Here is a 27836-nt window from a genome sequence, read left to right as displayed (position 1 = left end):
CGTATGCAGGCCTCCTGGATTTTCCTTGTGTGTGCTGACTATCCTTTCCACCCCCATAATGAAACCACCTGTTGCTTATCTAACCACCACTGCTAACAAAAAGAATTCAGCATTTCATTCCAGCTTCTGTGATTCCTGTATCAACGACAATTTTTCACATTGCATTTTGCCAAGGAAAATACATATTTTTGTTGTAATACTTTCTGTCCCAAAGCTTGTCCAAAGCAGCACTAACAATTGAACCCAGGGCCTTCACACTGAGTTATATCCACAGCCCTTTGATTGCATTTCCAGACAAAGTCTGTATAACTTTTTAAGTTGCTCAGGCCAGGTTCCAACCTGTGACTCTCCTGCCTCAGCCTCCAGGAGGTGTGTGCTATCATGCCCAGCTCAATATTTCTTTTGGTCAGAAGTTAAGACTTGCATAGCAGAACCTTTCTTTCCTCTAGGATAACTGCCACTAACTGAGCCCTACTCTTTAGTACGTGCTGGTTATAGTGGGGTTGCCTGCCATGTTCATAATAACTTTACCCTTAGTAACACTTACAATAAAGTTCCACCATTGAAGGCTACTCTAACTTTTGTTGCATAAAGTGGGGGGCAAGTGGTGCCTCACAAATGCATCTCAGCAGATTATTTGCAATCTGTCACCTTCACACAGCCAGAGTTGGAAAGGACAAACTTGGTCTCCCAATAAAGCCTGATTCTGTCCAACTGAAGTCACGCACTCACCTGCAGGGTGGAAATCACCTCCTCCCCCACCTCCTTGGTGGACACCAGATAACGGGCCATCTCAGGGTTGATGATCCGGTCTTCCTTCTCCCAGCGGACGATGATGGGCTTCTCGCCGTGGGCCGTGCAGCTCATGTCCTTCTTCTGGCCCTGAGTGGCCAGGGTCGTGTTGGGGTAGGATGTCATCATCGCGGGAACTGGAAAACCACAGGGATCGCAGCCGGTTCAGCAAGTGAGGTCTATGATGCTAACACTCAGCTAAGTCAATGTTGGGGACAAATTTCCCTGCAGCGAAATCTCCTCGAGAAACTGCTGGGCAAGAATCATGAAGAACATAAAGGGAATGTGGAGAGACACGGCACGGGCCTGAAGGGCCCCCGGGAGAATCTGCTGTGGGTTCTGCGTTCATGAGGGTGATGCTGGGCTCCATTGCTACTGGGGGCAGACATGGGTCAGGCCATGGCCTCTGTTCCTGAGCACACATGGAAAATGATTTTCCCTGCTGATTAGTCTGGAAAGGTGGTTTAGCAAGAAAAATTATGCTCCTCCTTATAGAATCATCTAGGTTTCTACTGCTTTCAACCTTGCAGATGGAACCTCCATTCCTAGTCATGTTTGGGGGACCCTGAGTGTACTGACCCAATTCTGCCATGACTTCTTGCCCTTCTCATCTCTCACAGATGTTACACATCTCAGAAATCTTTGTCAGTGTTGGAGACCTTGAGGCTGCCTTCCCTCTGTCACACATGTAGAGAATCCCACCCCCAACTTGCTGAGAACATGGAAATCTTCTGGGTTGTGAGGCTTCTCATGCTTCCTCTCTCCATCCATAGTTATTTTTCTGCTTCCTCCATGGAAGACATGAGACCCCACCCCACGCCACAAATGACCTAGAAGTTCTGGACTTTCCTGAATACACTCTGAGTTTACAAAGAAGTAAGAGAAAGCACAAGACCTCTTCCAGAAGTGGACATTGGAAAGCTGACAGGTAAGTTGTCACTGATTGTCTGAGTGGTCTGGAACTTAAAGGCAGACATCCATGTCCAAGCTCCTCCTCAAAAGAATCTTTTATTATTTATCTTTTTTGAGAGGAAGGCCATAAACTATCAAACGTGAAATAAAAACAAAAAAAGACAAAGGGCAAAGAAGAAGCATATCGTCTGTATGGATGTAGAAGAAAATGTCTTCCCTGAGAATGTAACCAACCTGACTTGCTACAGATTTATGGTGAAATTCATGCAAAAGAATCAGCACAGAAGTGACCCTGGTTACTAACCGGCCCGAGGAGTTGAGCAAAAGCAAACAACGCACTCAGAAGGAGCATGCCTTCCTGGCCCTGGACTCTCCTGGGAAGCTCTGCTGAACTTGAGCTCACAAAGAAAAACTGCAAAACATGGGAGAAAACAGTCTGCCCCCAAGGACTTTCGATGGGGCAACAGTCACATGCAGACTCTTGAGATAACTAAGCAGGGCTTTTAAAAGGTATTTTAAGAAAGTGAGAAGGAGAATGAGATGTTTCCAAACAGACCAAGAAGCCTAGAAAAATAGCCAAAAGAAATCTATATTTTTACACACATTTTGCCCTAGGAAGAAATAACCTTATCTGTAAGGTCAAGCTCACATTTGCATCCCCTGAAAAAGATTCATGTTTCTCTGGAACCTTGGAATGTAACTTTCTGTGGAAATAGAGTCTTTGTGGTTATAAACTGTGAAGCTGAAGACTGGCCTTCATGAGAGCTGCAAAATCCTGTTCCACACAGGGAACAGGAGGTTTCAGAGGAATTGGAATTATAGGGACATTGTTCAACTGCGTATACTTGCATTCTCTCTGTCTGTCTGTCTCTGTGTCTATGTCTCTCTCTTCTTCTCTCCAACCCCAGAATCACCAGATAGAGTTATATAATCATCAGAGCATTTACAGAATATTCATTACACCAAAAAGATTCCCTTTGCTCATTCATCCCACTTCCCTTTTCTACCCCCATTTCTGGGCATTTAATAACCGCATTCTGTCATTATATTGGCTTTTCTAGACATTTTGTGTTAATGGGATTCTACTTGTTCCTTTTGTCTAACTTTCTGGCCTTTTTTCACTGAGAAGAACGTTCCCAAGCTTCAGCCGCCTTGTACCGTACTCAGTACCCTGTTCCTGTTTATTGCCTAACAATGTTTCATTGCATGGATGCACTGTATTTTGTCCATCTAATCACCACTTGTGTGCCTCTAGAGAGCCTCCTTTTTCTGACCAGTGTGAATAACTCAGTGATGCACATTTTTCCTGGCTGCATTCCCAGCAGATTTACTGCATCACACAGGACCCCTGTGTCTAACAGGTTGAGAAATTGCTGCACTGTTTTACCTAGTGATGGAGCCCAGCGCCTTGCATTCTCTGGATAAGATTAAGGGTACCACAGGAAGTGAGAGGAGCTGCTCAGACTCAGAGTCCATGGTGAGGGGACAGGCATGGTGCCCTCCACCCACATTACCAAGGGTCTTGAGGAGCAGACCTGGGTCCACCTGTTGGTGGCTGGGCCATCATCTCTCTTTCCTGCTGGGTGACAGTTGGCTGCAGGGACCCAAGCTTGCCTTGTGGCTGACTCTGCAGAGATGCTGAGAAGTCTGCTCTCCTGCCTTCTGTCAGGGCTCAATCCACTGACCAAGATGTTTTTCCCTCTTAAGGCCTAAGCCATGGTAACTGGAGATCTCAAAGCTGCAGAAAAGCTTGACTGCAAAACTGTTGACAGCCCAAGAATAACACAAAAATTCACATCTTTGGGGAACCAAATTTGGAGTCTAGGAGGATCACATGTAATTTAGTTTTGCAAGGCGGCCCCTGGGTACACCTTGATTCCTAGTCAGGACCCTGGCTCCTGCAACATCCTCTGCAAGGCAAACTCTAGTTGTGAAGCTGTGTTCTAGAAATTGATCCAAGCTTAACACGTCACAGAATCCTGGGCATCTCAAGGCCACTCCAGGGGAAGACGTTCCTGTTTTTGTGGAAAGGACACAGAATCTGTAAAGCAGAAGGATGTAGAAAACACAGACTTCCTCTGAGCTCTTGGAAAGTGCTCGCTTGTCACGTGGAAGGCTTTAGTGCAAGTCAGATAATTTGAAGAAGAGGCTTCTGTCCCCTCTGGAGCTACTCTGGGGGACCGGTGCATTCTGAGGGCTGCCGTTCCCTGAATGCCACTTCCTATGTTTCAGACACAACTGGCATAACTGACCCCTAAAGCACAGCACTGCCTGGATGAGCTGCTTGCTCTCCTCCCTTTCCTTTCTTGAAAAATAGCCATGTACAGGCTTTCCTGGGTGCTGTCTGGGAGGAACCTGTGGCCTCCTCTTCACTGGCTTCGGCCTGGATGAGTGTGAAAGGAGCACCAGCGTTGCGGCCCATAGGCTTGGTCAGAACTGCTCTGCCTCGGCCCTGTCCCCCATGCTCAGCAGGTATTTCTGGTCCTCTAAAGAAGAGGTGGACCCTCATCCCGGCTTCTCTCCGATGCTGATGCACAAAGGTGTGACCTTTTCACAGGCCACAGTCCCGAGCACCCGGAGTCAATGACAGCAAGTCCGTGTGGCAGGCAGCCTTCTGCAGGCATTTCTCAAGCATAACAAGCCGGCGGGGGATTTAATGGGACTGGCACTGAGCAAGGGCTGGTTACAGGGAGCCCAGACCCAAGATGGCCCGGCCTGGACAGGGGCTGCATGTTTCTCCTGCACAGTGGAGGTGTCACTGTGCATGCCTCACCCCCTTGGCCTGTGAGCTCCTCCCTGGGCCACATGTCACTGACCTGCACCTCTGATGTGAGGAGGTGAAGCCCTGCTGCGGCTCTGCAGCCCCTGATGTCCCTTGCCCCCTGCTCCCTGATGCCACTCCATGGCAATGGTGGGCACAGCGACACCCCCAGGACAGACAGCACTGCAAATTGGTTTTCTTTATCCTCGCTCCTTAACGGCCAGTGTTTCTGCGGTTACCAGGACTGTTTCTGAGGGTGTCACACTGACCTTACCCCTGAGGTGGGCCTGACCCAGGAGGGACAGGCCTTCCTCATGGTTACCGCCCCAATCTCCCTACCTCCCAAAGAAGTCAGAGAAAACTGCCCGGAGCAGACTTCCACAGGGCCTACCCAGAATCCATCGCTCTTGCTGTCTAAAGCAACCCTGACCAGAGAGGGTGGCTGGCCGCCCCTGCCCTCCCAGAGCCCCCATGAGTTCTGGGACGTCCTCTGTCTCTCCACCAACTCCAACAAGGAGACAACAAGGCCGGCTCAGTACCCAAGTTGGGAAACTGAGGCAGGAGCTTCCAGAGTTTCCAGGTGGGAAGATAAGCCTGGACTCATTTTTAAAGCTACTTCTGCAGCTATTATTTTTACAACCCTCTTTCTTTCTTTCTCTTTGCTTGTTTTTGAGACAGGGTTTCACTATGCCATTCAATCTGACCTTAAAATCAATTTTTAGCCCAGGCTGGCTTTGAATTTGCAGCAATCCTACTGCCTCAGCCTCTTGAGTGCTGGGATTACAGGCATACCCTACCATGCCCAGCAACTCTCTAACGTTTCATTACCACAAAAGCTTCAAATCTATAGAATAGTAAACAGCCGTAGGTCCACAGCCTGGATTCCACAGTTAACACGGTTCTGCAGCAACTGAAACCACAGTTTATTTCCACTATGATTTCATCAGTAAATTAAAATTTACTGACTGCATACTTCTCGCTATTCTCTGGTTGGGTTTCCTGGGGGAACTCGGGAATCAGCACTGTCTCAAAGGCCAGGTGTAAGGACAGCAGCTGTCCTCCTGGTGCCTGCCCCTCATGTGCTCAGGATGCCTTGTCTGAGGGTCCCTTCTTGTCTGAGACTGTGACATGCTACCTGCTGACCATCCACTTAGGACAGGGCCCCTCTGCACGGTCAGGTCCAAGGGAGAAACAAGGAAGGGGACAGGCAGTGGGGGGATGGCTCCAGCCTGGCTCAGCATTGAATGGGCAGGGGCTTGTGCTGCCCTGGGCCTCAGCTTCCCCTCTAATTCTGTAGAACTGGGAAGGAAACTGGGATGCACCTTAGACATGGAATCACTTGGGAACTTGGATCACACATGACCTGGGCCCCACGCCCAGGCCAGCTGGCTCCATCTCTGGGGCTGCTGCTCTCCAGGTGGCCCTGACAAGTGGCCCAGGTGAATCATCTCAGCCCCATGTGCTCCATAACCTTCCCCAGCACCGAAGGTCTTTTCCTCTCCCTTCTCTTGCTCTCTCCTCCTTTTTCCTGTCTTCCCTTCCTTCTTCCTTCAAATTTTCTCTTTTCTCTTTAGGCCTCTCTTCCTAGCTCCTTCTTTTCCTTTTCTCCTTTGGCTCTCTTTCATTCCCTTCCTCAGCTCATTGATGGAAACCTCTGTGAACGCTACTGCACCAGGGAACATTTCTCTGCACCGCGCATCACCGCAACCTCCCGAGGAAGAAAACCTGCTGTAGGACCCACACAACACGTGTTTCCAAACCTAAGTGGACTCTAAATTAGGCTACCTTTGAGAAATGGAAAAGGTTCACTGCAAGGAAGGGACGTCTCTGCAGATGGTCAAAGAGGAAACAGATATCAAACACCTATTCTGAGGGGCAAAAATAAAGCCCGGACTATGAGATAATTTGCTGATTAATTTCACATTTGACATTTCCCCTTAGTCATTTCTCAGCAAATAAACGGAGCATGGGAGGCGTGAGCCCGGCAGGCTGAGACTTACTCCCCTTACAGCTCTCTTTTAGTCCTTGTCCAAAGCTCTGTTCTTACCTAGCATAAATTAAAGAAAACAAAATCATCACAAATGCGATCTTCATTAATCCTGGGCTGATGAATCTCCCTTCCCTTCTCTTCTTCTTTTCTCGCTTCCTCCCTCTCTTCCTCTCCTCCCTCCCTTTCTCCCCTTCCCTTCCTCCCTGTTTCCTTGGTCCGGGGAGCCACACCCTAGCACTTGTTCCTCTGTGCCCTTCAAGTACAGGTCACTTCGTACATGTGATCTCATAGCCACAGGTTTGCTCTCAGTGGAGAGAATTCTTCATTCCACAAATCCATTCATCAAGTAGGACCAGGGAAGGCAATCGGCCTGGGAAAAGGAAGATGTAGAAAGAGAACCCAGGTCTTACGGTCCTGAATGTGAAGCCTTCTTCCTAACCTGGCAGAAGGGGCAGCAGCTGGCCTGTGGACATCGCATCTAACCCCGAGAGCATCCACCCATCCATGCGCTGGGCTGTTTTCAAGGCCTGAATGTCCCTGGGAGCCACAAGTCTGGGACTAAGTCCACTTTGGGGGTGCTCCCATGCCATCTGGTGGCCTCATTTCCTAAGCTGCAGGAAAGGATCCCCACAGCCCCCCTGCAAGCCCACAGCATCCTTGTGGGGTGACACAGGCGAGTCTGGCTATGTCACTTGCAGGCCCCAGAGCAAAGTGAAAATACAGAGCACTGTGTCTAGCAGGCAGGATAAAAGGAGCCACCATAGTCCTAAAACAGAAGTCTCTTCCTGTTCTGTGGTCTCTCTTTGTCCACAAACCATGGTAGTTTCCATTTGAAGCTCACTGTCTCTGTCCTCCGGGCTTAGGCACAGTGGCAGGGCACGCTATGAGGTTCCCCAGCATCCACAGTGAAGTCCTGCACTTGGCAAGGGGACTGGGGTGCCAGGATGAGCCCACCCTGCTAGGTCATCCTCTCCACACCCCGACCTTGGCGTCCTCCACACCCACCTAACCCCATGGGCAGTGGGTGGCAGATGCTGTAGGGTGGGGAGATGTGAGGTGCAGGGTAGGGGACTGGAGAGAGAGCAGAGACTTCTCCTGGGGGGGCTGTGGCATGCCATAATTCCTGCTCCCTGCCCCCCAAATCTCACAGACACAGCTACTGAGAATCAAGATGGCAGCCAGGAACTTGACCCTGGGTTTGGTGTCCAGTGGGATTGCAATGACCACAGCCAGTGGCACGAGCCCAGGATGTGAGAGGACAGTGCCAAGCTTCCTTAGCAGCCACGGTTATTCCTGGTCACTTGGCAGGGAGCAGAGAGAGCCGGGGTGACTGTGACCTGGCTGAGACTTGGCCAGTCAGGTACAACCCTGAAAATAGGATAGGAAGCACCTGCACCCTCTTCTCTGCTCCCTTTGCAAAGGCCCTGCCCACAGAGGCACAGATGTCCCCAGCGGAAGCCCGCGGTGTCCCTCTGGCCCATGGTAGCGCCATCAGTCAGACTGTCCATACTGCCCTGCCCACACCTGCAGTTGCTGTCTCCTGCCACATCTGTAGGCTGAGCAGGAACTCGTGGGGGCACTTCCTCAGCCCTGCAAACTATGCTGGTTTTCAGCATTCGTGTCCTCCACAGGACAGGACATGTCATACATTTTTACTATTTGGATCACATTAGGGGCTACGGAGCATGGTCCTATTGTGATCCAGTCGTCACCCCTTCCTGGCACCCGCCACCTGCTTCCTGTCCCTGTGGATGCGACTGTTCCGGGACCTCACGCAAGCAGGTGTAGACAGTGTTTGACCTTGAGGCTGCTTTACCTCCCCCAGCACAACCAGCGTCTTTGGGCTGCATCCACACTACGGCCTCTGCAAGTGTCTATTTCTTTATGAACCCAGAAGAGTAAATATCCGGATCCAGGACAGACTGAGTCCTCTTCTACCCGCTTGCCAGCTAAGGGCCCTTGGCTGCTTCCGCTTCTTGGTGCTGTGCACGGTGCAGCCACGCCGGCTGCTTTAGGACAGGCCGTTCTTCAGAGAGCCTGCAGAAAGCGCTTCCTGGGGGAATGGGTGTTACTCTTCTCCGGCTTCTCCTCCTGCCGCCTCCAAGGGGGGACAGTGCTGACTGTGCCTCAGCTTCATTTGTGTTTCCTCATCTGTAGGAACAATGGGGCTGCAGTCCGTGGGGCTCCGATGAGGATTAATACAGTTATGCTGGAGGGAGCCATAAGGGCACCTGAAGAAAGGCCCGGAAACGCGCAGTGGGATTAGCACTGCTGCAGAGCCAGAAATGCCTGCTTCAAACACACTGTTCATGACAGTCTTCCTACGTGAGGCTGCCTGCCAGGCAGCTCTAATCCCTATCAAGAAAACGATTTCTCTAGCCAGGAAATAATAAGCTCCTAGCCCATGCTAGAGTACCTCCTCGGCTGGGTTATTATGCTTACATAATGAAGTTACTTTGATTATAACCATTAATCAGACACACGATTCCAAGTGACAGTAGGCTGCATGCAATGGTAAGCATTAACAAGAACCCCACATTCCCACATCCTGGCCCTGATTAAACTCCGCCAGGGAAAGCGCAGGGCGCTAGGGTTTGCACTGCGCTCTCTGTGCCTTGTGTCTTGACCGGAGACTGGAAGAAATCGATGTATTTTGCAACCATGGTGTTAACCAAAAGACACCAAACACAGTCTCCCCTGGGTTCACGGGGAGATAGACGGGTCCCTCTTCCTATTTCTTTGTCTGTTCAATAAGAATTTTTCCCAACAAGAAATCTTCCTAACTAATTAGGTAGGAAAAAAAGCAAACATAAATAACCTGAATATTTCTGCCAATGGTGATAGTAGATGGAAAATTGTAAGAAAAGGAACATGTCATCATGTAAAGCTGGGGAGGTGTTGTCTGGAATGTTAATTTTAAAGATGACAGCATGTTAGCCAGTCCTCAGATAGCCCAGCACCCCATCTCCTGGAACTCCGGGATGCCAGGAGCCCAGGGCAGAGGACCAGGAGAGACACGAGCGTCAGACAAGAGCCTGCAGCTTGGAAGTAAATTCTCTCCCTACCCCTCCTCCCCGGTATCCAGTTTTCTGCTTCTAGCAGAAGGCAAGCAGTTTCCATGGAAACAACTGGCCATTCCCAAGCGGCCCCAGGACAGACGTAGAATGGTCCGAGATGTGATTTACCTTTGGAACGAGTGACCCGTCACTCTCATTAGCACCTATGGCTGGTAAGGTCCTGTGTTTATTTACAGCCATGGCTGTGGCAGTGTGGCCTGTGGCTCTTGGGATCCAGGAGGGCCTCAGGCCACAAGGATGGTGGGGAGGCTCTCCTGAGGTGTCCTGGGGTTTCCTCTGTCCTGGGTTACCTTAGGGTGCCCAAGCAGGATACCTGGACCCCCTTCTCAGCTTTGATCCCATGGCAGTTTAATTTTCTCAAATTCTGCCTGGTGCTCGAAGTCTCTCTGACCACCACCTCCACTGGACCCATAGTTGTTTGTCTCAGTGAGCTCTGTGTCCCCCTTGCTGGCCGGGGGTACATGTGGACTTTTTGTTTGATGACCAGGATTTGTGTCCTTCTTTTATGCACACCTCTGCCATTTGTCCATGCCAGTGTCAAGGACATGAAATGCCCTCGCAGAAACAGCTCGAGTAACAGCGATGAGATTTTAGCTCACAGCCACTGTGCCCTCTGCTGAAGCATCTGTCAGTCATTCATCTTTGCAGCCCTGTAGCAGGTAGGGTTGTTACTACCTCAAGTTTATAAAAGGGCCCAGAAAGGAGGCACAGAAGGGCTAAGTGGCTCTTTAATCCAGGGCCACACAGCTCATAAACAGTAGAGCCAGAATTTTTATCCACACAGTCTAAGCTTTTACCAGTGTGGATGGACTCCCCTGCTTCTGGAGTGAATATAGGACAGCGTGATACCATCTCTGTGTGTACGTCTGCTCGGTGCTCACAATCTATAGATGGTATCTACAGTTTTCACTGTTGTATAGTATTCCTTTGTGCAAATATTCTATTGTTTTTATTTGAGTGGTGTCAGCATTTGATCATTGGTGGAGGCCGCACTGCATTCCGCTGTGTGTGCTCTGGTCACTTACACAGGGGCTTCTCCAGGCTGCAGCTAGAGAAGGGATTTGCTGTCATGGCCTGTGTGATGTTCAAGTCCATGAGACTTTCAAAGGTGAAAACTACTGCTTCCCTGCAGGCTCTGTTGCTGATTTGCTTAGCACCCTGGCTTTCTGACCAGCTACAGGGAGCTTGCTCGAGACGCCAGCATCCTGGAAGCTCCTTGGGACTGCGGTGTGCGGTGCGGGTAAGAACCTGGGCTGCAGGTCTCACCTTGAGCCAGCCCCACCAAGGCCATCATCCAGAGACAGAGCCCAACTGAGCTGTGCTCTCCTGGCCTCAGGGTGGCAACTAAGCAGCCTGAGGACACTACCAGAGCCAGAAGATCGGACTCCAGGGCACAACTGACAGTTGAGGAATGCAGGACCAGACTCGGAAGCTCTCAGGACGGCGGAAGCAGTGAGGCCTCATGGGCTTCCTGCCCGGACCGGATGCTGCTCTGAGCCCGGGATTCTTTTCTCTAAAGGTTGAAACTGGGACTCTGTGAGAATGAAGAACAGGGTGAAGGCATGTGGGGTGCAGAAGCCTTAGACTGCACCCCCAAAGCACAGATTTAGATGGAGCCAGGGTGGCCAGCGGAGCACCGGGAAATCTCGGTTCTGCTTTCTGTAGGTCCCAGTGAAGCACTTGTGAATCGGCAAATAATGTAAAACAGCATAAGTATCAGTACATAGTTTGCTAATAAAATATCAATGAGTAGTAGTGAATTTGGGATATATTCATTACAATACCTAAAGAACAGACAACACAAGCTAAGACGGGAGAAAGCAGTGCCCCCAGAGCTGAGTTCTGCTGAGGTGGTGTGAAGGGAAGGCCAGGGCTGTCTGCCTGTTTCCCGAGGAAGAGGCGCCGTGTGGTTTGCAGAAGTTACAGATGCAGATGGGAGAAGGGCCTGTGTGTGATGCTTGTGTTAGCAGGTGTGTGATGTCACATGCTTTCTGGCTGTGCACACACGTGCTTACAGGATTGTGTATAGACACATGGGTCTGTATGCATGTGCATGTGCTCACACCTGTGTGAGTGTGTGTGAGAGGCACAGAGAGCAGCTCTGGGCCAGCAGAGCATCTGAATGACTTCAGTCTTCCTCCCGCCATCCCTGTGAGAGCTGAGAGGATGGGTTCAGACGGTGTGAATCTGGAACCCACGCGCGGCCTTGAATTTTACACTCGAGTGCTTTTCCATCTCTGGAAGGGGCATCTCGGGGTACTCAGCCATGCTGCCCACCTTGTCCAGTTTGGAGGGTTTGCAGAAGGGCTGCTCCTGCTGACAGGGGCTGTGGACGCAGGTCACCTCCATGGTGTGGGAGATGGACACCTTGGCCGTGGGAGAAGCAGGGAACACAGACAGCTTCCCAGGACCCAGAGCCACTGCCCTCCCCACACAGGTCACACCTGGGCGGGTGCTCCTCACTTCAGAAGGGCCCCACTGAGGACTGGAACACGTGGGTCATGTCGGAGAAGCACGGGTGTGTGTGCACACACACATGCACACACACTGAAAACTAAAGCTGCTTTGTGCTGTGGGTGCACACGTGTGTCATCCAGGAATGACAGTGGTGAGTGGCTGGGAGCCCACAGGTGTGCAGATAGTCAGAGTCTGCTTCTGCCAGTGGACACAGCTTACCAGGCAGCATGAACAGGGACTGTTGGCAAAGCGTGGTCAGTCAGGAGATGCTTCATGACCCAGTGGGTCTCAGGGGACTTGAGATTTTAGGGGCTTTGGGGACAGCATGGAAAGTGTCCCTGCCAGGGGAATGGCAGCCCTCACTGAAGTCATGGTGGCTCTAAGTGAAGCAGAGACTGCCAGGAGGACTCAGTCCAGCTCACGAGTGCAGTCAGGCAGAGCAGGTGGCTCCCTTGGACCAGTGGTCACCAAACTCAGGGACATGGGGCCAGAGGTCCATGGTCTGCAGCTAACTGGCCTCAGAAATGGCCCAGGAAGCACTGGCCACACCCTCTTCATATTTTCACCTGCTCTGCATGTTTATGGGTAAGGACTTACATTGCACAGCTTCCCTTAGGGTCAGGGGTGGCTGGCAAACATGGTGAACAGCTGCAGTACAGAAATGTTCTGCCAGCAAAGCCATATGGCCCAGAAGGGCAGGACGAAGGGCAGTACTGAAGCAAGGGGCAGCATCTCGAGTGTCTGGAGGGGAGTTAATGACCACATGGTCTTCACGGTAATAAATTTTTAAACATAAACACTGTATTTTACGACGTAAATACACTGTACTTACTCATATAGGTCCACAGCTAACGGCAAATTCAGTCAAACAAAATATCGCACTGGGTCCTTACTTGCTCTGTGTCCTGGCTCCTCCCCAGGTCAAATGAGCTCCAAGGGGAAGTGTCTTCAACTGACAGGGACATCGAGGCACCCAGGGACCCTGGTGACACACACCCCAGGCTTGGCTAAATGGTCAGCAGGGTGGCTGAGGGGTGGTCAGGTCGGAGCCGGAGCTCAGACATGTTTTTAAACCCTTGAGAAGAGATCTGCACTCCGGTGCTAGAGCTGCCTCAATACCGCACCAGGCTGTGCTCTGTGAGTCCCACGGCCCCGGGGTCGATAGGCCCAGAGCCGGCCATCTGCAGGGCTGCCGCCGCCCGCAACTTGGCCCCCGGGTTTGCACCTTCTCTCTGTGTCCTCTGGGCTTGAGCCTATGGGCAGTGGATGTATCTCCATTTCTTTTATTTCCCCTCGGTAGTGGGGACTGAACCCAGCATCTGATCCTGAGCTACGCCCCTGCTATGTGCCATTCCGATGTCCTCTCGAGCTACTGAGTCGCTCAGGCCAGTGCAAACTTGTAGTCCTCCTGCCTCAGTCTCCCAGAGTGCCCAATGACAGGTGAGCTCTGCCCTCCCTTTCTTACAAGGACGGAGTGGCTCAGGGCCTAACCCTTGACCCATTTTAGCTAAATTGCTTCTTATAGGCCCTCCCTGCACAGTCAGACTGGCACTGAGAGCTCCAACACACAGGTGTTTAGGGCCCAGTCCACTCCCTAACCATGCCCAGGATTTGTCAGCAACGCAATTAAATGAAAAGAGTTTTGTTCTTTAAAAAAAAATGTTCTCTCCTTCTGGCACCTAGCGCATTTCTGTTGGTGTAAATCAATCCCTGCATCAATAGGGAGGGATAAGACATTAAAGGTGTTAAAGATGGTATACACGCTAAGAGACTGAATAGCAGATGTGTTCACAGTTGCGCTAGGTTCACGAACACTTTTGCTTGTGACTAATTTAGTTCACAGGCAGAAGCATTTGGCAAACTTTCATTTTTGTTTAGGAGCTCTGTTCTGGGTGACCAACTTGACTGTGGACACTTTCTCCAGAACGGTAGACTGAATTCACTTCACGAACTGAGTGTGGCCGTATGGATTTTGTTATTTTTAGTGGGTTTTTCCCTTTATTTTTGAGACAGGGTCTCACTGTGTAGTTCAGGCTGGCCTCAAGCTCACACTGAACTTCTGCCTCGGTGTCCCAAGTGCAGGGATTACAAGCATGTGCCAACACGCCTGGCTCCACTGTACTTTTTGTGTTATTCCTGATTTGCCTGAATCTGTGATCATAAATAATACATTGTATTCACATAAGTGGGGAAGGGCTAGGAATTTAGCTCAGCAGCATAAGCGCCTGCTTTGTAAGCATGAGGTCGTGAGTTTGATTCCTGGTACCAAAAAAAAAAAAAAAAAGACAACACATCAGTGGGGAAAACAAAACGCTTTGCTTTTAACAGAATAACATGTGTCTTGTGGCTCTAGTTAAAGGTCCTATACATACTCCCCGGCAGTGGAGCAATGCTGTGTCCTCCTGAACAAGGTCACATGGTGTGGCATTGTGCCCACGGGAATAGCTGTCCCACAGACTCCGCTTCTGGGCCAACTCAGCCAATTTGGTGACCTAACAAGATGGTACTGGCTCTGGGCCACCGCTTTCGCCAATCTCGTGTCCTTTTCCGAGGAGGCCAAAGTGCTGGGCGCTGCACTCCTCTCTACACCAAGGTCCGAGCCACCTTCCAAGGCAGAGATGCAAAATTCAATGCCCTCTGCCCGCTATTCCCTCCCCTTCACCCTCTAATAATCAAGCATGGTGCCCTGAGGGGGCAGCCGGGTCCTCCGGGGGATCCAAGAAATCTGCTGCTGGTCCAGAGAGTCCTCTGCTGCCAACCAAAGAAAATGAGCAGCCCCCAGAGAAGAGGGCTGAGCTACTGTGCTTTCTCCTGGACGCTAAGTGCTGGGGGCTGACAGCTAAATGAGGGGCACTATTTTGAGAACTTGCAATCAGGATTAATTGCAGGGGTGAGCTTCTGCACACTCGGTCAGGCTGCCAGGAGCCACTTGGACAATGAGCCATTTTGCCCATCTTTCTGCAATTGCTGGGTCTCTGGGAACCAGTTGCTATGGCGGACGAGGTGCATCTGCATCCGCCTTGACAATGGCTGTGGCAGGAGGTTGTTAAGGAAGTGGAGGGGAGGGCAGGGAGAAGGTGGCATGGGTGTGTGGCTGGCCCAACACCCGCCTGGCAGGATGGCAGGCTCCCAAAGCATCCTTCCCATTTCCTGGACTCCCTACCAGGGGTGTCTGCACCCCGGGGGCTCCTCCCTCATCCTCCACCCCAACTGTCCACCCTCAAACCTGCAGATCGAGCCCATCTGCCCTGTCCTGAGCTCAGCCTCACACCCATGATGTCTGCATGGCGTCTGCCTCTCACAGCAGCCCTGGGCTTGCATACATCACACACTGGGCAGGATGAAATGCGCCCATCCCATCCCATCCCCTTGCTATCCTGGGTCCCAGACTTAGCCACAGACCGATCCCTGTCCATTCAGTCTCTCCTCACCCCATGCCACCCCCTTAGATCCTGGACCAGGGCGCCTGTGTCCTGATGGTTCCATGTGTCTCCCCCCATGTCTGTCCACTTCAGCCTACTCCACTGCCAGGGTCTGTTCCCCAGTGCAGCTTACCGTGTGACACCCATGTTTGTCATTTACAGTGGTGTCCTGTTACCTAGAGTGCACCCTCTCCCCACAGCTTGATTCCAAAGACACTTACACTTTGCTGTAAACTGTGTCTCCATTTACCAGCGCTGCCCTCTTTCACCAGCCTGCCGCCTCCCCTGGGGCGCGCTGTCTGCTCCTCTGCACCCCTGCTCTGTGTCTTGTGGTTTAGGAAGGCAATTTTCCTCTCCAGGCAAGGCTGGCTGGTGCTGTTTTGCTTTTCAGAAAACGACCTCCATTTTCCTGGTCTCAGGTGACTGCAGCCTCCCAGCTCCTCCCAGCTGGTGTTTGACTCTTTATGTTAAACATAAGCTCATAGGAAGTTGCAGAGGGGGTATCGACTCTCATGAACCCTACATGAGATCCCCCAATACTGAGATTTTCATGTAGCTGATATAATATTAACATTGCAGATAGACTTAAAAAAAGCACAACCCTATCAGCTATGTATGGTAATTCAAAACTCCTTATGCTCCTAGGGTGTTTTGGATCATATAGAAAATATTATCAGGTTGAACAAAATTTAATTGATAACTAAAAAAAAAAATCCCCAGAAAACTACATAAGGACACCAACACTTAGTGTTATAATTGGACCATGTACCTTTAAAGAGACCCCAAGGCTGTGTCTGTATGTGTGCCCACCTGCCCATCTTTGGTCTCCGCTCCGCTACCTTCTGGTTTCTTCTCCATCTCTGCAGGCCACCACTTGGAGAAGATCTCACGGACACCACTTTTGTTTATCAAGCATCTCGTGCTAGAGCTGCATCTTGGTTACGGGGAGCACCAGTGTCTCTGGCGTGGCCGGGTAACAGCGTTCCATGGCATGGATGGACCAGAGATTTGCTTTTAACCTTTAACTTGCTGAGGAACATCTGGAGCGTCTTCAGGATCTGGTTATTACAAGGAAAGCTGCCATGGCCATTCCTTCATAGGGTCACTCTGTTGTCACAGGTTTTTGTTTCTCTAGAATAAATGCCCAGAGGGCTCCAGCTGGGCTGTGTGGCAGGAGAATGTACACTTTCCTAAGAAATGCTTTCTAGGGTGGCCGTACCTCTTGACATCCCTGCCCTTGGAGTTTGAGGCCTTTGGTGTCTTCCTGCTCTTGTCAGCATGTGGCACCGTGACGGTCTCTAATTTCACTGTTCTCCTAAGGGCCTGGTGACATGTTACGGCTTTTTTAATTTGTAGACTTATCTACTCATAAACTGGGTGAGTCGAGCAAAAGCAGCGGCACTTCCTGGGCACACTCTGAGGTGCCCCAGACACATGTGGGCTTGTCAGATGTCTGCATGCCACCCATGTTTCCTCTGGAGCTCCCGTCACACTGTCCACTCCTGAGCTGTCCAGCAGGCTTCCACCCATTTCTCATTCCCTCCTTCCATTGCTGTCCCTGATCTGGAAAGTCTCTGAGGTCAAGGGTCACGCCTTAACTGTGTAGAACCCAACAGAGAGTGCACAGGTGAGCCACACACGAGCACACACACACGTATGTTGCTAAGGGATGTGGAAATTCTGGAGTGGTTTTGTGCAGGACGGAGGGTCCAAGACAAACAGAAGCCAGTGTGGTCACACTGTGTGGGCTGCTGGAGGGCCCCCTATCACCAGACAGCAGAGCCAGTGTGACACAGAGGAGGCCGGGGCAGGTTTGGTCGAGCGTAGTTAGTAGTCTGCTCAGGAGGGCCCAGCGGGAGTCAAAGATCACAGCTAGGAGGATCCTGCTCTTTGGTTTGAAAGGGGTTTTTCCTAAGTCTGATATTCTGCTCTTATTCCAGCCCTGCTGATGCCAGTAATCAAGGCTCTGTACCTATATTTATTTTTTGATCTGCTAAAGGTTGAGAGATGTGTGTGGAAGTTCATCCGAACTCTGTTCCTTTTACTTTGTATTTGAACAGATTTTCTCATGCTGAGACACACTGGTCAGCACACACAGGTCTCTTATGCACAGTGGGTATCGCTGGTCTAGCTAGGCCAACATGGGGCCATATTATCTGTTTGGATACTTTCGCGTAGAATTCTACTTTATTGGGCAGCTGCGTCACCTGCCATGTATGTGCGCTCTTGTTGTGTCTTTGCTCACTGAGTCTGAGAAGCACGGCTCTCTTCCCCAGAGGGCTCCAATTCCAGTGTCCAGGGCTGCAAAGGGGAGCCCTGTCCCGGGGTCTCTCGGGGTCTGAGTGAGCTCTTGTGATGATTCCTTCTCCAAGAGGAAGGGCAGCTTCCTTCCCAGCCACCACGGGGCAGCAGTGGGAATCTTACAGGGACTTGGAGAAAGAGCTTGCTGCATCTCTCTGCCTCTGCCTCTCTCCCCTCCCTCGCTTTCTTTTTCTTCCCCTTCCTTCCTGTTTTCTTTCCTTCCTTTCTTTCTCCCTCCATCCCTGTCCCTCTCCTTCTCTCTTTCCTGTCCCTCCCTTTTCTTTTCCTCCCAAAATTCCACCCTCAGGGGTCAGAGCCATAAACACCAGAAGGAAAAAAAGGCCAAGGCAAGCAAGGACAGGTCCCAGAGCAGGAGGCCTCACAGAGCAGCAGTGTGACCGGTACTAGATCCCACAGCTGTCACACTGCAGAGCAAAAACAAGGTGGCCACTTCCAGGAGGGCAGCCCTCTGTCATCTTCCCCCAGCACCTTCCCTGGCTGCAGAGCAGTTCTTTCACGGGTTGGAATTTTCCTCTTTAATTTCCAGCCCTGTATCTGGGCTGAATTGTGAGCCTCCCTAAAAATATGTCCACATTCTAATCCCTGGAAGTCAGACAGTGACCTCATTCGGGACAAGAGTCTTTGCTGATGTAATGGAAGTGAAGATCTCAAGATGAGATCACTCTCAGAGTGGGCACTAAATCCAGGAAGGAATGTCCTTGTGAGCGACAAAAAAGGGGCAAACAGAGACCCAGGGAGAAGGTTGCAGGAGGATGGAGTGGGGTTGGAGTGGTGACCTGCAAGCCCGGGAGTGCAGGAGCCACCGGGCACCCTGAAATGGTGCAGGTAGACTCTGCCCCTGACCTTCCCAGAGGAACCAGCTGCTGCCCACACCTGGGTCCTGCACATGCCGATGCAGAATGGCAGGAAGGTGAACATCTGTCCTTTAAGTCCTCCGGTGATGCAAAGCGTTAGTGAACTCAGTCAGACACAGAAAGGGAAAGGTGGGCGGCTTCTCTTACATGAGAAATGCTACGCACAGATAAATGGAGGGTAGTGGGGAGGCAGACTTGTGAGAGGCAGGGGAGATAAGTGAAGGGAGGGCCGGGAGGAGAAGGACAGCTAAAAGAAACAGAAATAGTCAAGACATGATACATACAAGTCACAAGGCCCCCACATGAGCGGGACCATCATGTATTGCAAAACTACAATAATAAAAGACTGCAGTTTAAACATCGCTGTATCCGTGACTTCTGCTATACTGGGGAGACCGCCTGTGCCTGTCATCTGCAGTCATGATGGTTCATAACACCAAGACTCCCCCATTCACATGAGCATGCAGTTAGCAACTCTGACAGAAACCGTCTTTATAACCATAAAGCACTCCACTGACCCTATTTACACAAGTCTCTGTCCGCACTTCTTACTCCTTGCTAGGGTTCACTGAGGATGGGCACAGCGGACCAGAAGAGAAGGGAAGGCACCTGGCCTTTACCTGTGTCAGTTTATCTTACAGAAACTTCACCAAATAATACACCAGAATGCAAACCTTTATATGCTCCTTCAACTTTCTCCATGATTATTTGTTTCCCTACAGCTTTATTGGTAAAAATCAATGCTCACTAAATTGTAAAATCAAGATTCTTTTCAGCTACCACCTAGTTCCTAAACAGTATATTATTTGTAAATTAACATTAATGCAATATATTGAAATCAGGCTAGGTTTTTCTTTGTTAGATACTTCGAACACTGCTTACTGAGTGTGCTTGCTGTGGGTTGGGGGAACTGGCCTTAAACTTCTGTGGAAGGAAACCTTGTAGCAAACCATTCAGATGCATCAAGATGGTTTGCAGCACTGCTGTGATTCTAAAATAAATATTGATATATAAAGGGATAGAGAGATAATAAATAATAAATGACACCTCAAATTCTTACTTGAAGGTGTTTTGATAGTCATAAATGGAGAATTTGCTTTAATATTTTCTAAAATCAGTACCAGGGATGATGTCACCTCTCAAATGCTCAGGACAAAAATCTCAAAGGCTACATATTTTGTACTGCATGTAGAAAGCAGACATTTCTTGTATATATATACATATGTATATGTCTTTATGATACAGAGTTTCAATATTAAGAATGAAATTTCAAATAAAGAGGTCAGTATTTCGTGGTTCAAGTTGAACTCCCAGCCGCCTGTTTACTGAACCCCAAATGCAGGTGGACTCTGGATACATTCACCTTTTTGAAGGAGGAGCTGTACACGCTACATGTAAACCCAGCACATGGCCCACATTCCCGCGACCGCTTTCATTCTTGGCTGCTAACCCTGCCCCGACTCCTCTGATTTCACCACCAGCCGGTAGCTTCTATTTCTCTTCCAACCAAGTCCAACCGCTCGCGCTATGTCTAAGGAACCATCACGGCAACCGACCCTCTCCCTCTAGTCACCGCTGGCACAGCCTCTCAAAATCTCACAGATACTATTTCATGCTCTCAAAAGCCCCACAAATTCTTCTTTCCATCTTGGGCTCTCAAGTCTGTTTCTTCAAATATCCAAATCCCACAGGAAGAAAAGGATGTCATGGTGTCTTCCCATCCACCCCTCTTTCCTTTCTGGATCCCTCAGTTAGCTGACACCCAGCAATCCTGACACCTCCCAGACCCTAGTGACAAAGGTCCACATTCTCCTCCCACGTCCCTGTCCATCCTGGTGTCCACGTCACCTTCACTGGTACCATGGAGAGAAGACAAAGATAGCAAGCCCTTCCCCCAGCCCTCTGAAGCGCAACCCATGCCAGCTAAAGGAAGAAAGAAAGCAGAGTGAGCTGGCACAATCTGAGCCTCCTTGGCATCAGATGGATGTCCACTGCCGCTAGTCCACCATTCCCAAAAGCCCCAGAGGCATCGTGAATGGGACTGGAATACCATCACGGAGGTCACCAGGACAGTCCTCACATGGGGACAGCATGTATTCACCAAGCAGCTGACACAGCCTGACCCTTGCACATCCGATGAGATGGGCTCTCTTATCAGTCATGTTCCGGTGGGGAAACTGAGGCTGGCAGATACAGAGGTAGTACAACCCAGGCCTTCAATGGCAGCTACTTCTGAAACGAAGGAGGTGAGACACGAGCTAGTTAGGGTGTGGCCTGAGACCCTCACGGTTCACCTGTGGGAGGCTCAGTCCTCAGGTGGGATGCTGGGGAATGGCACATTTAAAATAGACTTTTAACAGGTGGGGCATAAAGGGAGGTGCTTAGGAGACTGGGGGCATTGCCCTGTAGTGGTTGATACATTGTGTCAATTTGAGAAACTTAATAAGCAACTCAGCAGGGGCCACGTCCTCCCTTTGTAACATCTTCTTGCTGTACAAGGGGAAGGAATGGGAGATGCTGTGAGTGCTACACCTGCCCCAGGGGTGGTAGCCTGCTTGCAGTATGAGGGAGGTAAAGGTTTGCTATCCTTCCTTCTTGCTTTTGCTGTCTTCTGATGCCTTGAAGTGTTGCCCCTGTGCCGTGTCACCTTTCCTTGGAGCCAGCTGATTATGGATTGGAACATCTACAAACTGTGAGCTAAATAAACCTTTTCTTGTTTCATTTTGGGTGTCAGGAAGTTTGTCTCAGCAATGAAAGAAAAGCAACCAAGACACGCCCTTAGGTGGATTAAGGTAGTTCTCATGGGACCCCGAGGTGGTACTCTGAGTAGGTAGTTATAACACCAAGTCCAATCTCAGACTTGCTCTCTGGCACATGGTCCTGTGATGTGACCCATTGATTCTGCATGTGCTCCTGCCCCTGCGGAGCCATCCCATGAAGTCCTCAGCAGAGCTGAGTTGGTGGTGGTTCACACTCTCAGGTCTCCAGAATACTGTGAATCGCATGAACCTTTTTTCTTTACAGAATACCCAGCCTCAGGTGTTCTGTTATCGTAATGAGAAACTAACAAAGACAATGCACGTAGAATGGAGGGAGAAATACAGATATAAACATGGCACACATAATTTTATTTCCTACTTGGTGGACAATTCTTTGTGATTCAGTCAGTTCTTAATATTTCCTTGGATGAAGCAGAAATTTCTCCCTTGAGCCATGAGTTGACAATAGTTCAATTCCCTGCCCTGCATTTACAGATCACTCTTAGCACTTCAAGGTGTTAGTACCTGTATTACATCCTAGGAGTTATCTAAATGTTTCCTGCAAATCTCTCTCACAGTCATTATGGATTCTTCTGATTTTACAAATAGTGTGCATTTTCCAAATGGAATCCCACCCTGCAGTCTTGGTGGACCTAGAACAGTAATTAAATGGGGCATTTGCTGTGCTCTGAAACAGGAGTTATTTTTGAGTTAGCACTCTGAAAATGAGAGGACGATGGGAAGGATCAGATATAACAGAGCCAAGCTGGACTGGTGGAGCCAATGAAGTGGCACAGCAGTCCGAGAAGGAGTGGAGGGCTTTGGTGGTGGCTCTGGGGCTGGGGTCAGCACACAGATCTGGGTTGGCGTACAAGGACAGCTGGTGTGAAGATCTTTGACATAGAGGCCACACAAGCAGGTGGGACTGAGATTCCAAAACATGAAGCCAGCTGGTGTCCTTTCCGAGGGCCTCCTGGTTGTTAGGAAACCTCCAACCTCTGGGAAAGCATCACAGAAGATGCTCAGGGAGCCACCTCCAGAGCGCTGGCTGGTGCGCTTCCCCAGTGGACAAGAGCGAGAGATCCGCATACAGATGTGCAGAGAAAAACCCCGAAAATATCGGGGTGCATGTTAAGACTTCTGTGGTGTAGCTGTTCTGCCTATAACATACCTCCCACTAGTGTTTCATACCAAGTTCCAAATTCAGATTTAAATGTGTAGCTGAGCACTGATTCAGGCTGATGGTGGCAAGTGGAACTTTCACTAAGGTCAGACTCAGTAACGGAATGCTTAAGAAATGACAAAGATAACCAAATATATTTACGTTTAATTTCTTTTATTTACGAAAGCTACTAGGGTACCCAGAAAGCTTTTGTCTCACAGATAATTGGAGTTCTTAAAAAGAAAACTGAACATGGGTAACTCATCAATGTAGCTTACTGTGAAATGAACTAAGCTTAGATGAAAAACGATACTAAGATAAAAATGAATGAACTTTACGGAATGGGAACAAATATCAATCAGAACTCCATTTAGAGCACTTATTCAAATGTTCTAGATCCATCTATAGAATAATAAGATTTGTAAATGAAGCTAAAATTGAAAGGAAAAAGTCGACGTTAATAAATGACCATATTAATTATTAAAAGCCAAGTAATACTTTAAATAATTTTTCTATCCTAAAGCATTTGAGGGCTCCAAAAAAAACTTACTAAAAACAAATATACTTAAAAATGTGAAGAAGACAAAAACCAATTAAATATAAACATGGAGACACAATGATGTTTTGATGTTTAAGGGTCCTCTTACAAACACGCGTGATTTAATGTGCCTACGTGGAAACACATCATTTATGTGGTGTCACTGCAGATACCTGTCATGGCTTGTGTCTAGATGTCACCCAAAGCCTCAGGCATTTGCAGGGGTTGGATCTAGAGTGTGCGACGTGGGCACTGAGGGAGTATGATTACTAGTCTGGGGACTGGCTCAGCATAGTTCTGGGGTGTACACTGGGTGCCAGCGCCACCTGCCCTAAGTCTGTAGCCTGGACAGAAGGCGGGCACAGGCAAAGGGCTGCTGGTTTGCCTGTCACCGCTGCTGCTGCCTTCTGCGATGCCCCTCTGCCACGCTGCCCTGCCCTGGAGTCCACTGACTGTGGACTGACCCCACCACACACTGGAGTTACGGCAAACCTTCCCTCCTTTAACTTTGGATGCTGGGTATTCTGTCTTAGCAATAAAAAAAGGAACCCAGACAATGCTGCTGCCCCATGCTCACTTTTCTCTGGTCCTCTCCACACTACCACACCCTTCGTCACCGTCAGCTGCAGTAATGGGCTCTGCTAGGTTCCTATCTAGTGTCACCTGTGAGTGCAGGTCCCTGCGCAGGCACAGGCATCTGGAGGCCTCCTGGACACAGCTCACTCAGCAAGAAGCCTGGTGCAGGGACAACTCCCGGCCAGGCCAAGTCACCTGGGCTGACTCCAGGGCACCTTCCCACAGGACTGGGCCACGGTCCCTGCCTGCTAAGCGGCTTCTAGGCTGTGGTAACATCGCTGGCCTCAGGTGACTCCTTCCTGCTATGCCTGGCCTGCAGCCCACTGTCCCTGCCAGTCTCCCGCTTACCCCTCCAATCTCAGTTTGCAGGTGGAGTCTCCTATGGTCCTGCTCAGCCCAGTACATCGGCCTGGAAACCCGGCATAGAGCAACTCTGGCCACACAGTGGCCCCAGGGGATGCAGAACTGAGAGTCCCTGACGTCTTCCTGCTGTTGGAAAATCTACTTGAGTTTTCCTTCCGGGGTGAAGCCCCTGTTTGGATGATCATGTTGTCTACTCAGGTGGGGACAGGGCAGCTCTGTGGCTTTGGTGAGCTGCCTGACATCGCTGTGCTGTAGTTTCTCCATCACTAAACTGGAGCTCAGGGTCGTACCCATCTCAGAGGCTGGGAGGACACCAGCAGTGCACGGTGCCTTGCTCTTGTGAATGGTCAGTCAGTGCTTTCCGAGATGGGCATTAAGTTCAAGATGTGAGCACCACGGGGCCCAGGACACAGGAAAGCAGCCGGGCACGTTCTGGTTCTGTCTGTCAAGCTTCTCTCTCTGTCTCCAGCCCCCTCCTGGCCCGGGTGTTTCTGTGCTGTTTCTGATCTCATTCCGTGCCTCTTCCCTGCTTTGCTCAGTCACAGGGTCCTGGCTTCCCTCCTTGGTGCCATTGAATGTGTCCCACTTGCCATTTCAGGTGGGTCAGCGTTTCTATCCCGTCCTGCACTCCGAGTGGGGACCCCAGGTGCAGTGTGAGGGAGCTGGAGGTGGATGCTGGCAGCCCTGGGCCGGAGGCGGGTTGAGCCCTGAGCGCAGGTCTAGCTTGGCTTTGATCTCTTCACTCCAGCAAGGGCTTCAGTCCTCCACTCAGTGTCTTTTCCTAGCCCAGGCCTCCTCAGCACACCAGGAGGTTGTAAGCTCTACAGTATGTGAGGACAGGAAGCTTTGTGAATGCGGTCACTGCCAGATCCCTTCTGTGTGGGACTCACCTCTCTGGAGTAATGTGTTAGGTGTAATTTATTCTCACGGGCAATAGAAGAGCCCACAGCAGACTACATGAGAGAAACAGATCAGCAGTTCTGTGGCAGTGGGGACACAGTGCCACAGAGCTGTCTGCCCTCAGCCCTACAGAGCTAGCAGGGTGCGGTGGGGTACCAGACGGCCTTAGGATAAACCAGAGGAGACCCGAGTCAGCCAGTGGGCCCAGGTCACTCCCACATTCCAGTGTCACCACTGTGACTCCTGTAGTCGGAACTTGTACCTTATGAAGTAGGCAAATGCAAGAGAGGAAGCCACGGAGTTGGCCAACTCTGGAGCCGTCTGCCGCCTTTCATAGTTAACTTAGGAGTGTTACCTAACGGCCAATCACGAAGCTGCCAGAGCAGCCGCTTACTCTGCTAGAGATTTTTCTGGGCTCTTTAATTACCCTGTCTCCTTCATCAGGAAAGCCTGGCAAAAGCCCAGGGAACAATTTAATCCTCAAGGGCCATCGGGAGGGAAGAAAGGGGTGCCTGTCCCCAAGAGCTACTGCCGTCTTCACTTGAGGAGCATAGCATCTTGTTCCTCCTCCCTGTGCCCCGCACTGGCCAGGACAAATTTATCTGCAGGCAAACGAAGGACAAGTGAAGGGGGTGGCACTGCTTTGGCTCCCTGTACGCTGCACCGGGAACTGCCATCATCAGAGAGCCCTTGCACAGAGGAAGGGACGGACACATATCTGTCTCACCACGGACTGCAGAGGAAGGCTCACTGTTGCATGGAGAATGTTTCCATTGTCACCAGTGAGGATGCCCAGCCAGCCCCAAGTGAGGAAGTCAAGGGTGGCTCTGGAATCGAGCCCTGGGTGGAGGTAGAAGCTCTCTGGTTGGAAATAAACTTCCTCTGGTATCTGCCTTCATTTGCACAGCAAAGCACAACACACCCTGCTCCTTCCCAAGTTAACATATTCTATGAGATTTCTAAGCCTTGACCATGGCTGCCATTTCCCACCTGCATTACAGAAACTTTTCTGAGGCCAAGCAGCTCAGCTCCACGCACCTAGTCAGGGCTGGAACCAAAGTGGAGGCTCCATCAATTCCTGAATGAGCCAGACCAAGGCTCCCCAGTGCCCACCCCGAAGTGAAGCCTTGTGCCCAGAACTGTGTAGCCTGTTGCAGGTTCCACCCGCCTCTGGCCTAGGTCCTTCCTGACTGTGAATCTCCACAGGTGATGGCTAACTCACTGTTCCAACCTTTCTCCTGGACTTCCGGTTCTGTGGGGAGCATCTCAGTGGGACAGAAGTGCTCTGGAGGAAGAAGTGAGGCTTTGGTCTCCCTAACCAAATACACAGGGCTCAGCCCATGGCACACAGCACGGTGAGGTTCAGAGTGGACCCCAGGGACCAGCTGCACAGTCAGGCCTGAGTTCTGGCTCTGTTTGGTACAGCACAGAAGCCAAGGGTTGGTTCTCAGGTCCCTGTCCTCCCCATGGGGTTGATAATGGTACCTCTGCCTGTGGACAGATGGGGGTCAGAGTTCACCCACTTCCTGAGCTAGGAGTGAGGGCTCCTCCTCGGGCCCGTGTCTGCCTTTTAGAAAGAGTAACAAAGCCCACCCATTCCTCAGGCCCCTGGTTGCCATCTCCTTGCCCACTGCCTCAGAAGCTGGACAAGCTTGCTGACCCCCACATGAACACAGCTCACAGTGCACAACGTAGCTGGCTCACAGCTACAGTGGGGCTCGGGCTCTGGGGATGTCGTGGAGAGGTGTACACTCTTTTAAATCCCTATTTTACTTTGTTTCACAATATGCCAAAACAAAAGGCCTCCAGGGTCATAAAATTGCCAGTCAGAAAACATAGAATTTTTTTTTTTTTTTTTTTTTTTTTACTGTGGAATCCCCAGAATCACCAACCGGTGAGCCTGGAGCACTGGCAGGTCCAGCCCAGAGGGTCTGACAGTGGAGTCTGGGGAATGCAGTGGGCACCTCAGTTCTCCCTCAGTCCCCTCATCTCAGTGAGGATGGACTCAGCATATCTGAGCTGGGAGCAACCAGCTCAGGACACCGAAGCCCAGATGGCGGGAACAAAGCTGAGCCAAGGCCCAGGTGGTGAGAGCCCCAGCAGATTCAGAGCTAGGCAAGAGGCGTCTTGTGACGCACCAGAGCACCCCACACCTGGCAGTGGATGGGAGATGGTAGAGGAGCTTGGCCCTGCTCTCCCAGGCCTGCAGGGTGGGCTTAGGAGGGTATCTGGGGGAGATCAAGGAGACAGAGAAATAAGAACCACACCCAGCAGACACTGTTGGGACTCTGTGCCTGAACCAGGCGCCCCTCACTGGCTGAGCAGCCTGGAAATGTGGATCTGCAGAGCTCTGAAATCGGAAACTCCCCTCTTCCAGGTGCTGCAGATAAGTGGCGCTTGGCCTGTGCTGGCTTTTCACGCGCTCACGTGAAATGCTGCTATTCTTCTGCGGTGACAGCCACCTGAGGTGACCGCGCAGTGCCTGGGAAGAATGAAATGGCTTTCTGTGATTTTCTGGAACCTTGTGACTTTCAAGTGGCGGTGATGCCCGTGCCCTCCTCGCCCCGGCCTCCAGCGGGGATGTGAGCCCCCATAGGAGGTGGCGCTGCCGCCGGTACTCGGAGGGCAGCGGCAGCTCCTCTCTGAAGAGGAGCTCGGTCTGCTGGGCTCGTTAGCTGTGCCACTACTGTCTAATTCACCATCTTTTAAATTCTCCCCATGCAGGACTTCAGAGACCGGAGCAGTTGTGTGGCAGAGAGGAATGGGGTAATTATGATGGATTATCACTGCTCTGCCCCTCCACAGAAGGCCGTTTCAAAGGTCCTTTCTGCAGAGAAGAATTCGGCAAACCCCAAATACCTCGATGCTGAGTGATTACATGTCTGGACCCTCAGAAAAGAGGGGTGGAGTAAGTTCACATTGTTAGTGTTTATTAAATTAGAGGAAATTCT

General features: G+C 50.6%; 1 protein-coding gene across 3 annotated transcripts in view; it reads right to left on the bottom strand.

Annotated features, from left to right (window-relative positions):
- Positions 1 to 27836, bottom strand: part of Dscam (DS cell adhesion molecule) — a 549020-nt gene that overhangs the window by 116110 nt on the left and 405074 nt on the right. For all 3 annotated transcript variants that reach the window (XR_010039329.1, XM_063224581.1, XM_063224582.1), the window contains exon 12: positions 733 to 929. Coding sequence is in view for 2 of the 3 variants with exons in the window: in XM_063224581.1 (XP_063080651.1) it covers positions 733 to 929 (197 nt within the window). In the remaining variant the exon portion in view is untranslated. The remainder of the gene's footprint in view (positions 1 to 732; positions 930 to 27836) is intronic.

The sequence above is a fragment of the Cavia porcellus genome, unplaced genomic scaffold (genome assembly GCF_034190915.1).
Source record: "Cavia porcellus strain 051 isolate PalLab524CR breed Dunkin Hartley unplaced genomic scaffold, mCavPor4.1 scaffold_15, whole genome shotgun sequence".
NCBI classification, from domain to species: Eukaryota; Metazoa; Chordata; class Mammalia; order Rodentia; family Caviidae; genus Cavia; species Cavia porcellus.
Note: the sequence above shows the minus strand (reverse complement) of the source record. Positions and strands in the feature narration are given on the sequence as shown.